Source organism: Peromyscus californicus, unplaced genomic scaffold, assembly GCF_007827085.1.
Source record: "Peromyscus californicus insignis strain IS unplaced genomic scaffold, ASM782708v3 Scaffold_2__1_contigs__length_46816999, whole genome shotgun sequence".
Classification (NCBI taxonomy): Eukaryota; Metazoa; Chordata; class Mammalia; order Rodentia; family Cricetidae; genus Peromyscus; species Peromyscus californicus.
Window position 1 is genome coordinate 43,434,627 of NW_026294540.1, and position 12,291 is coordinate 43,446,917.

The 12,291-nt window shown below is 46.3% G+C and overlaps 1 protein-coding gene across 1 annotated transcript; it reads right to left on the reverse strand.

The window, feature by feature from the left end:
• Positions 1-1,218: 1,218 nt before the first annotated feature.
• On the reverse strand, positions 1,219-12,234 carry Zar1l (zygote arrest 1 like). The gene is made up of 4 exons (XM_052754616.1): positions 11,456-12,234; positions 10,847-10,939; positions 7,126-7,200; positions 1,219-1,515 (listed from the first exon to the last, which is right to left on the reverse strand). The coding sequence occupies exons 1-4, from the start codon at positions 12,026-12,028 to the stop codon at positions 1,384-1,386; spliced, it is 873 nt and encodes a 290-aa protein (XP_052610576.1). The 5' UTR covers positions 12,029-12,234; the 3' UTR covers positions 1,219-1,383.
• Between the last annotated feature and the right edge of the window lie 57 nt (positions 12,235-12,291).

Sequence of the window (12,291 nt, forward strand, 5' to 3'; positions counted from 1 at the left end):
TTTTCTGTGTAGTCCTGGCTGTCTTAGAACTCAGTCTGTAGATCAGGCTGGCCTCAAGCTCAAAGACCCACCTATCTCTGCCTCCTCCAGACTGCTGGGATTAAAGGTGTGCACCACCACCACCTGGCCATAGCGACCAATTTTGCCCAAGGTGTCATTCTGCACATGGGTCTGTTCACTTCCCAGCCAGTCTCCCGAGTTTTGCCTCACAATCGTGAGCTTTTTAAGTAAAACGCCTCATGTCACTGTCCTGTTGAAATCTTCTCATAGCCTCTTGTGCTCTGACTTTGGTCCTCTTCAGCCCTGTGCCCCACATTGGCCCTGGAATGTGTGTGGTGAGTGCACACCATCCCCTTAGGACCCTTGCTCTCACTGTTCCCTTGAGTCAAACCCACCCCCTCTCAACGCCCCTCATCTTCGAGAGAAAACATAAACACAGTCATTACAATCAGGGAGTAAGTCCTGGTCAGCCCAACTTCAAATCCTAGCTCTGCTCCATGACCTCTCTGCCTCCAGCTCCTTCCCTAGGGGATGTTAGTGATACCCTGAGGGAGGAGGAGGAGGAAGAAAGGCAAACTGCAAATCCCAGCAGTAGAAAGAGTCAGAGCCCACCCGGGACGAAAGGAGGCCTTGTCTTAAAAACAAAAAGGGTGCTGTGGTGAGGTACAGCACTGTCTAGCACATGCTGGGTGTTGCTAGAATTATGCACAGTGGGAAGTGAGGACCTTGCCCCTGTCGCTGCGTTCCTATTGACTGCAATACCGAGCTCAACCAAGTTGGTCACACATTTAATCCCAGCACTATGTAGGCAGAGGCAGGCAGACCACTATGAGGTTGGGGCCAGCCAGAAACCCTGCCCCAAAAATATGTTGGCCACTTTAAAAAAATCTTAGTTGTTTGGTTTGGTTTGGTATTGGAGACAGGGTTTCTGTGTGTGGCCATGGCTGTCCTGGAACTCACTCTGCAGACTGGGATGGCCTTGAACTCACAGATCCACCTGCCTTTTTCTCCTCCCTCGCCCTCCTCTACTTCCTCCTCCTTTTTTGAGACTGCGTATCACTATGTAGACAGACTGGCCTTGAATCTCAAGGGCTGGGATTAAAGACGTGAGCCACCACACCTGGCTTTTTCTCCTCCTTATTCCTGTCAGTAGCTACCATTTCCAGTATGATGATAGTGCTGTTTCTACCCAGGAATCACCCATTAATGTGTTTCTCGTGGTCTAGATCACATGCGTTTATTTTATTCTATTCACATTGTACAACTGTTTCCAACCTACCCCAAATACAAAAGCTTACACCGTTCTCCATTGTCCAGTCAGAGCCGACTTGCGCAGGGGCCCACACCACTGCCAAGTCTATAAACCAGACGCCACAGCTGCTGTCACAGGATGTAAACGTTGCTACAGGAGAATCTCTTGTCTTTGCAGCGACCACAAAGTTCCTGGCGATGTGGCCTCCTGATATCAATGTGTCTTTTCCTCTGAGGACAGGAACAACAGGATTTTGAGCAGGTCTTTGGGAGGCAAAGTTAGGACAGTAAATGATCAATTAGTGTTCCAAGTGTGGCCCCCCAACGGATAATACTCCTTTCCCCCCCTCCAGCCATAGCTGCGCCCTCCTCCGAGTCCTGCAGCAAGCCTAGTCCGCCTCCCTTCAGATGCCACTGGAGTGATCACAGAGGCCATTCAAGAGAACATCACCATGCCAACCCAGACAACAATCAAATCTGGTGAAGGGGGTTTCTTAGAGAGTCTCTGTGTAGTTTTATGTATCTGAAACCAGTGGGGATGAGAGGCCGTGTGCAGTGATCATTTAATTAAAAGACGGGAGAGCTGCGGTCTCAACCGGGGTTACTTGACTCCCCAGGGGACGTGCTGACAAAGACTGGACACAGTCTGAACTCTTGTCACAACGGGGAAGGAAGGACCTTCTGGGGAAGCTAAGGTCGCCTCTGATGAGTACACATTATATATAAGATCCATGGGTGTTCCGCCATTGAGTTTTACATTATTCATTTAGTGTGGGGGTGGGGGGGGGTGGGATGTGGTATGACTTGAGTGTGGAGGTCAGCGGAACCAGGTTCTTCCCCCTTCCGTCATTGTGGGTCCTTGGAATCAGGTCAGGCTCCTTTGCCTGCTGACCCCTCTTGCTGGTCCAGGAAGCTAAAGTCTTTTCTTCCTGGATATGTACCATTCTCACTGATATTTAAAGCCACACCCTCCAGTGAGAGCCAATCCTAAGGAGGCTGGCACACTGTCCCGGCACACCTTCCCAGTCAGTGCCAACCTTCCAGGCATCCGATCCACCTTCTGCCTCACAGAACAAGGCAAGGTTTATCTTCTGCAGATGGAGGAGAGCTAGCGCTTGCATTTTCCAGACAGGAGTTTTCAGTTCAATTCACTGAACATCAGACAACAGCCACATCCTCCCTCCTCTAGTGAAGGGGCGTCCTTCCTTACAAATGATTCCCTAGATGGGGTTGTGCTTGGCTGGCACCGTTCCAAGTACCTCAGGTAGATTAATTCACTGAATTATCCCCCTTCTTTATGAAAGAAAAAGCCACGCCAGGCGTTGCGGCACACGCCTTTAATCCCAGCACTCAGGAGGCCGAGCCAGGTGGATCTCTGTGAGTTCGAGGCCAGCCTGGACTCCAGAGCGAGATCCAGGACAGGCACCAAAACTACACAGAGAAACTCTGTCTCGAAAAAAATAGAAAAGAAAGGAAGGAAGGAAGGAAGGAAGGAAGGAAGGAAGGGTCAGACCAAATGAGGTTATTGTAAAGCTAGAGCTCTACTTCTCTCTGTAGTGGAATAAATAATACTCACCAAGCCTCCTGGACAGCTAGAAAAGCTGAACAGATCTTTTTTTTTTTTTTTTAAACATTTATTTATTTTGTAAACAGTGTTCTGCCTGGATGTATCCCTGCAGGCCAGAAGAGGGCACCAGATCTCATTACAGATGGTTGTAAGCCACCATGTGGTTGCTAGGAATTGAATTCAGGACCTTTGGAAGAGCAGCCAGTGCTCTTAACCTCTGAGCCATCTCTCCAGGCCCCTAGAACAGATCTTAAAGGCAATGGAAGACAGCCAGGGCATTATGTAGAAAACACAGAAATGTAAGTGAACCTAACTGAGGGATTGCTTTAAAAAATAAAAGCTTTAAGATATGTCTTCTAACTGGGCAGTGGTGGTGCACACCTTTAATCCCAGCACTTGGGAGGCAGAGGCAAGTGGATCTCTGTGAGTTCAAGGCCAGCCTGGTCTGCAGAGTAAGTTCCAGGACAGCCAAGTCTACAGAGAAACCCTGTCACAAACAAACAAACAAACAAATAAATATGCATATGAAGAGACAGAACAACATACTCAGAGGCAGGTAGATCTCTGTGAGTTCCAGGCCAGCCTGGTCTACAGAGTGAGTTCCAGGACAGTCAGAGCTACACAGTGAAACGCTGTCTCAAAACAAACAAACAAACAAAAAAACAACCAAAAAAATCAACAACAACAAAAAAGAATAACTATCCTTGCTGGGTGTGGTAGCTCACACCTATAATCCAGAACTTGGGAGTCTGAGGCAGGAGGACTTCCATGAATTCAAGGTAAACCAAGGCTATATAGTGAGCTCCACACCAGCTTTGACTATGGAGTGAAATCATCTCAAAAACCAATGAACAGCAATGCTTACTATGTTGAGGGAAAAGAGTCCAATATTTCCAACAAAGATCTCAAAGTTCGTTGTTTTTTTTTTTTTTTTTTTTTTTTTTTTTTTTGGTTTTTCGAGACAGGGTTTCTCTGTGTAGCTTTGCGCCTCTCCTGGAACTCACTTGGTAGTCCAGGCTGGCCTCGAACTCACAGAGATCCGCCTGGCTCTGCCTCCCGAGTGCTGGGATTAAAGGCGTGCGCCACCACCGCCCGGCTCGTTTTGTTTTTTGAATTGTCTCTCTATGTATCCCTGGCTGTATTAGAACTCGCTCTGTAGACCAGGCTGGCCTCCAAGTCACAGAGATCTGCCTGCCTCTGCCTCCCGAGTGCTGGGATCCAAGTTACTTTTAAATGAAAATTTGAGAAGAGAAAAATCCATTCATTGATTAGTTTGACAGAAAATTAGGAAGAAGTTGAGTTAATAATTAGAAACAGAAAATGGGCCGATGAGATGGCTCAGCGGGCAAAGGCACTTGCCACAAATCCTGATGACCAGAGATCGATCCCCAGAATGGATGGTAGGCGGAGACAGTTGTCCTCTGACCTTCACACGTTTTTCTCAGTGTCTACAATTTTATTGTAATATAATTAAAAACCATACCATTCATAAAATACCAAGAAAAATATCTGTACAAGATGCAATTGTATTTGGATAAAACTGGCAAGTTCTTGCTCACAGCCCAGAGAACACCATGGAGGAAACCTAATATATCGGAATGGGTGTTATGCCGTGCTGTTCAGCCCACGATTTGACAGCTCTCAGAGTTAATCTAAAGCTGTCAGTGTTTGCTACTAGTTGTAAAATTTCATCTTGAGACCATTAAGAATTCTTATGCAGGGGCTAAAGTGATGGCTTCGTGGTTTAAGAGCATTGACTGCTCTTCCAGAGGACCTGGGTTCTATTCCCAGCACCAACATGGAGGCTCATAACCATCCATAACTTCAGTCCTAGGGGAATCCAATCCCCTCTTCCCATCTCCATGAACTCATACATATAAAAATAAATAAATAAATAAATAAATAAATAAATAAATACGAATTCTCATGCAGCCTGAGTGCTCATGCCTTTAACTCTAGCACACAGAGCTAGAGGCAGGAGGATCTCTGCAGAGTTGGAAGCCAGCCTGGTCTACATAGTGAGTTCCAGGATAACCAGGGCAATATAGAGGGAGCCTGCCCCTATCCACCCACCCCCACCCCAAAAAAAGAATTGTTATGCATCTAATATTTAAATTATTAAAATATGTTTATTTTACGTGTATGTGCACGTGCCTGTGTGAGTTTATATGTACCTCATGTGTGCAGGAGCATGTGGAGGCCAGAGGCAGCAGACCCCTGGGAACTGGAGTTACAGATGGTTGTGAGCTGCTCCATATGACTGCTAGGAACTGAACCTGGGTCCTCTGCAAGAACAGTAAGGATAACCACATATCACCCATAACCACAGGTCAGCCTCCTGCCCTTAATACCCAACTTGTTAAGCCCACTGTCTTCTCATAGGTCCAAATCTTCTGATCCAGTTTGCAGCGTTACCAGCCTCGATACCATCAAGTCAAAGTGAGCTCAAAGTCTTTTACTTCTCTGTATAATTTTAACTTATCATATGGCTGAGGAAAAAGTTCACTTCAATCAGTGTGCCCTGGTCCAACACACATGCATCAATATCAGCAACTTTTGTCCATCTTCCTATTCTAAGATCCAAAGGGGAGGGGGACATTTTTCTTTCAGTATTTTCAATTACAGATTGTTGACGATCCTTGTTTCCATGGATTTCTTGTTTTTTGTTTTGTTTTGGTTTTTCGAGACAGGGTTTCTCTGTGTTGCTTTGCACCTTTCCTGGAACTCACTTGGTAGTCCAGGCTGGCCTCGAACTCACAGAGATCCACCTGGCTCTGCCTGCCAAGTGCTGGGATTAAAGGCGTGCGCCACCACCGCCCGGCTCCATGGATTTCTTGTAACCACTGTCACTAGGTCATTTCATTTTCCAATTTTTTTTTTTTTTTTGGTTTTTCGAGACAGGGTTTCTCTGTGTAGTTTTGCTTCCTGTCCTGGATCTCGCTCTGTAGACCAGGCTGGCCTCGAACTCACAGAGATCCACCTGTCTCTGCCTGCCAAGTGCTGGGACTAAAGGCATGCGCCACCACTGCCCGTTTTCCAAAATTCGAAAACCTTTGATGTGGTGACCTGCCCCCACCCATACAACCTTACACACACACACACACACACACACACACACACACACACACACACACACACACACACACTGCTATGACCACTGCTGCCTTGGGTATGATCTACCTACCTCCAGCCCCAGGAGTCAACCATAAAAGAACCTATCAGAAGTGCAGGAATCTGCTCTTGGGATGAGGATCTAGCTGAATGGCAGAGCGCTTGCCCACCTTGTACCAAGACCTTGGATTCAACCCCTAGTATGCTCTCCCCTCACAGTAACCTTTAAAAGAAAGATTTACTTAATTTTATTTATGTGTATGTGTGTGTATCTGTGTGTGCGTATATACACATATGCCTGTGGGTGCCCATAGAGGCCAAAAGAGGGCAGAGGATCTGGATTTACAGGCAGCTGTAAGGCAACCAATGTGGGTGCTGGGAACCAAACTCTGGTCCTCTGGAAGAGCAGCAAGCAAGTGCTTTTAACCACTGAACCTTCTCTCCACCCCACAAAAAACTTCCTGACTACAACAATCATTGATGTTGAACTAAGACAGCTCTCCTTTCCACAGTTTCAGATTCCACACAACCCTACACCCAAACTCAAAAAAATAAAATAAAAAATAGAAAGTCAAAATCTCATCTAACTCAGAGACTTTCCAAACATTGAAGACACCATGAAGTTCAATCAAGATTTAACCTATAAATATGACTTCTGGCAGCCTGTCAAACCTTACTTGAACTAGGCATTGTGGCTTGCAGAATGGGAACAATACCTTCACAAAGGTTAAGCCATGCCATGAAACATTCGAAACAGCCCAGCATTAGGGTGGTTAACCGTCCAAAGTCAGACGTTCTAAAGACACTCTCCACAGTGACACACTAAGAGGCAGCTTTCTGGTTTTGTTTTGGCTGTTCAGACAGAGCGTCAAGAAGCCCAGACTAGCCTCGAACTCCTGAATCTGCGGCTTTAGCCTCCCAGTGTCATGACTGTATCCACGACGGCTCATGCCTGGCTGACACAAGGAAACTTACAACAGTGGATCATCTTCTTCCTCTTTCTCTCCAAAAAAAAAAAAAAAAAAAAGGAATTTATGTTTTTATTCCTTTTCCTAGAATACTCTGAGCTTTCACACATACAGAAGATCTAGTAACCCCATGCCAAGAACCAGGTCTGTAAGATCACGCTTTGTGATGGAGGCTCCACTCAGACAAATGGAAACATGGCAGACAATCAAAGCATTCTGTGCGCTTACCTGACACTGGATTGCTTCCACTCGGTAAGGATTAAATTTCTTTTGGCACTTGCAACAGAGTTGTTTGAAATAAACCTAAAGAGAAATTGGTCTTTTTAATACAAGCTGGTATGTGCATTCATTTCCTAGGTTCCCAATTGCTGCAGGTTTTTTTTTTAATATAATTTGCTTATTGTTTGTTTTTTGCTTAAAATTTTGTGTATGAGTGTTTGTATGTACACGGAGTGTATGCAGTGCCCATAGAGGTCAAAAGAGGGCGCAAGATCTCTTAGAACTGGAATTACAGGTTGTTGTTCTCTGCCATATGGGTGCTGGAATGGGTTAGCTCTTAACTGCTGCACCTCCTCTCCAGCCTAGCCCCCAGTTCTTTTGATACAATGTGTTCCTTCAGTTTGGTACTTCCTTGTCTTGTATGTAACCTCTACCCTTGAGGGATTTTTTCCTTTTTTGTTGCTGTTTGTTTTGTTTGCCCCCCGCATATGTCTGTGTACCATGTACATGCACTGCCCAGAGGAGGCCAGAAGGGGGCATTGGATCCCTTGCAACTGGAGCTACAGATGGCTGTGAGTCACCATGTAGGTGCTAGGACTCAAACCCGGTCCTCTTAACCAATGAGCCTACCCACCAGCCCCATACTTTGAGGTTTTAAGCTCTGTGAGTTCCATCAGTTATTTTCCATTTTCCTCACTTGTAAAATTGAGAGAGCATTACTTTTTCTATAGTTCTGATGACTATTCAGCAACACACAAAGAGCCACAGTAGGTACTCCATAGGAAGTAGCTGTAACTAGTTTTGTTCAGTGTGCAAGCCAATTCCTCCTTTTGTCCCAGTCACTTTGCCCTGAAATGTCTAATTTCCACTTGAATTTGGTTCCTTATGGCTACCCATCAGCATCATCTACTTTCCAGGCATCGCTCACTGTCTCCTGTACGTTTTCTCCCTGGTTTACTTAGCAACGTCTCAGATTCCTTTTTTTATTGAGAAAGGGTCTCCACTACGTAACCCTGGCTGGCCTGAACTTGCTATGTAGACCGAGCTAGCTTCAAACTTGCAGAGATGAACTTTCCTCTGCCTCTAAATGCCACCATGCCTAGTCTTTCTGTTATTTAAAGTGGTGGTTCTAAATCTTCCTAATGCTGCGACCCTTCGCTACAGTTCCTCGTGTTGTGGTGACCCCTAACAATAAATTTTTGTTTTTATTTTTGAGACAGTGTTTCTCTGTATAGCTTTGGAGCCTAACCTGGAACTTACTCTGTAGACCAGGCTGGCCTCAAACTCACAGAGATCCACCTGCCTCGGCCTCCAGAGTGCCGGGATTAAAGGCATGTGCCTCCGCCACCCCCGCCACCACCACCACTACCCAGTCATAAAATTATTTTCATTGCTACTTCATAACTGTAATTTTTACTACTGTTATGACTCGTAATGTAAATATCTGTGTTTTCTGAAGGCCTTAGGTGACCCATGAAGGAGTCATTTGACATCCAAAGGGTCTCGACCCACAGGTTGAGAACCACTGCTTTAGTCTTATTTGGGCACCAGGGTATGGTCTGTTAGATAGGTTAATGCCCCACTTCTGGGTCATTTCTGCACTGCTTCCAAGCCATGGGCACCATTGAACCTACCACCACACTGCACTCCAATCGGAATACACTCATTTGTTGTTTCAAGTTTGAGAAAGGAGTTTTATCACAGAACCCCGGTACAGCAGGAGGGGCTGCCCGTGTTTTGTGAGATAAAATCTAATGTAGCCCAGACTGGCCTTTAAATTGAGATCTGCCTGCCTCTACTTCCCAAGCGCTGGGGTTGCAGGCCTGTGCCACCACACCCAGCTCCAGAATGTACTTCTTGAAGTGAGTTCTCTAACCTGCTCTTTGTACCCCAATACTTCGGGAGGATCTGAATCCAGCCCAGAGTTTTCCTTCTGGCAAGAAAGGGATGGGAAGTTAACTTGGTTTTAAATTCTAACCAGGTGTGAAGACACACACCCATAATCCCTGCAGCGAGAGGATGAAACAGGAGAATCAGAAGTTCAAGACCAGCCTGTGCTACCTGAGGCCCTGCCTCAAAAGGTAACAAGCAATTTAAATAAAACAGTGAAAGCTCCTGCCGCCCTCAGGCTGGGTCTCCCCCTGCCGCCCTCAGGCTGGCTCTCCCCCTGCTGCCCTCAGGCTGGCTCTCCCCCTGCCGCCCTCAGGCTGGCTCTCCTCCTGTCCAGGGGCTGAGGGGTGGCTGCTCAGAGCATAGACCAAGCCCCACACTGTAAAGAGCTGTCTCTCTTGCTGCCACAGGCACAGGTGTGGAGGACAAACTTTTCCACAGGACAGGCTTTGTGGAGTCTAGCCAGTGGGCAAGAACAAAAATTACACTTCAAGAAAAGAAGCAGGGCACAGTGTCCCAGCACTCAGAAGGTAGGGGCAGGGTCTGAGAGTTCGAGGCCAGCCTGGTCTACATAGGAAATTCCAGGCCAGCCAGGGCTACATAGAGACACTCTGTCAAAAACAAACAAAAAGTTCAAGATCATCCTCACTAGTTATATAGCAAGTTTGAGACCGACCCGGGCTTCATGAGACCCTAACTCAAGGAAAACAAAAGAAAGGAAAATGGCTAGGTTTCCAAGGACTAGTAAAAAAAAAAAAATGACTATATTGAAAGTAGTCAATAGACACCAATACAAAAATAGCCTGATAATGAGTTTAAAAGACATTATCAGCAGTTTTTAGCAAGAAGTTTAACGTCTTGACAGAAAATGCCAGATTTGACATCTGCAGAGATGATGAAACCCTTAAAAATAACCTTCCACCGTCTTGGCACAGTGGCACACACCCTTAATGCCAGCATTGGGAGGGAGAAACCAGGAAAGCTCTGTGGGTTCCAGGCCAGCCAGGGCTACATAGTGAGACTTGGTCTCAATAAATAAATAAATAAATAAATAAATAAATAAATAAATAAATAAATAAATAAATAAATGTGACCAAAAGACACTGTTAGTTCAAAGTAATTTATACTTTTAATTTATAATTTATACTTATACAGGAAGTGAAAAATGCAAAGAACTCCATCAATAAACAATGTTAAGAACAGCCTAAGTTGACAGGGGGAAAAAATAGGGGAGCTTTCTAGAGTAGATGAGGACACCCAAATTTACCCATGACAAGAAATATGTAAGTAGGAAATTAAGTTTATAACAGTATTTAAGGCACAAACTGTCACCTAGAGAATCACTAGGTCCAACTGGAAACGGGATTTTTAGACTATTTACTACACACTGGAGAGGATTTTGTCTTGTTTTGTTTCGAGATGGGGTCTCACTGTGTAGCTCTGGCTCTCCTGGAACTCTCTCTCTGTAGACCAGGCTGGCCTCGAACTCACAGATCTGCCTGCCTCTGCCTCCCGAGTGCTGGGATTGAAGGTGTGCGCCACCATGTCCAGCTTGTTTGTTTTTGAGATGTGTGTGAGGGTCTTTTTAATGTAGCCTAAGCTGGTCTCGAACCTGATCCTTCCCCTCCCAAGTGCTGCAGTTACGGGCTTCTATGTTACCACTCCTGGTAGTCCATTTATTTACTTATTCATTGACATTCACACTAAGTAGGAATGTCAGTATAAAACTCATCATTGCTGCCAGTCAGCAAGGATGCCAAGGTGAAGGAGCGGAAACCCAGCTCTCCCGCTAACACAGGCGCCTTTCAGGCCTCAGTGCCCCTCCCCCACGTTTGCTTACTTTATTGGTCCCAGAGATGCACCACACATAAGCACTCTCCCATCTGGTCTTACAGTCTTTACAGTGAAAATAGCCGTACTTTGGTTCCAAAAACTGAAAATAAAGAGAAACGGGAGTCTATTACTATGGGGGTGGGGTGGGATGGGGTCTAGATCCTCATTTCCTAACTGATAGCCTAAATGAAACAACTGACTTCCTGGGCCTTGCTTTCAGCTACCCTTTATGCAGCTCTGTTCATTTAGCTTCCGGGCTTGCTCAAGGATAATGTTTTCAGTCCATTTCCCACCATCTCCCAACATAAAAATCCAGGTTCACCTTTTGCACACTTGAAGCTCACTGTCCCCTCATCATCCCGGGCAGAAGTGACAAGACTTCTAAGTGAGGATCCACACCCTATCTTACCACAACTTGAAAAACATCCAGACCATGTAGACAAAGTACATGCTTCCAGAACTCCACCTTCCTCGCCAGAGATAAGGTAGAAATGAGCCAGTTAACACTGCTCTGGGAATGAAGTGGGGAGGATGGTGCTGCTGAGGGCTTAAGTGGAGAGAAGCCTCGCCCTGCTGGAAGCTGGGCTTCCCAGGTGGCCTGTGACTTTCCACATACCAGCTTGCTTTTCCTAGGGCTGGGGGCATCTTCCTCCCCGACTTCCTTCAGCTGTGGGAGGTTCTCCTGCTTGTCACCATCTGGCTTCGGTGTATGTGGTCTGGCCTCTGCACATCCCGCAAGCTCTTGGCTTTCTCTGTGTTCCTCATCCTTGGGCAGCTGGATCAAGGCTCTCCTCCAGTAAGCTTCTGTGGGCTTCCTGAGGCTGGTTCTGTCCCAGAGGGAGCTGCTGTAGAGGGTCTGAGGCCCCAGTGAGCACTGCACCGACTTGTCCACCCGAAGGCTCACCTGTACAGCCACGTCCTTAGTGTTGGCCTTGCATAGCCGTAGACTCAGGTTGGGGTTCATCTGGGTGAGAATGGCCTGAAGCTGAGCCCTCTTGTAAGGGTACATGCAGGACTCAGAGGCACTTGCTGGTATGGTAGGCCCTGGCCTGGCTAGGAAAACAGGAGGACCCATGTTTTGCCTCCAGTCTTGCTGTTTACAGTGTCTCCAGAGGCCAGGGTGGCTCAAAGGCAGTGTGCTCCCATAGCCTTGGTGGAAACTGTAAGGAACTTTGACAAAGCCCTCCATTGGGGTAGTTTCCTCCTGGAGTTTGTGTTCCTGTTTTGCTCCCCACCCCCTACCTGTCTCTTCCTCCTTGTAGATCTGGTTCGGGTTCACCCAGGTTTCTTCATTTATTCCAGAGAGCTGCCCCCTTAGCTCCTTAATTGAAAGAGGGAGCTAGCCATGTGACTACTAATTGTTTTCCTACCTTTTCAATTTGCAGTTCTCCACTTTTTTTTTTCCTCAAGGCTGTTTTTCATTTCTGTCTTCTCCAGCAGGAGCTTTAATTA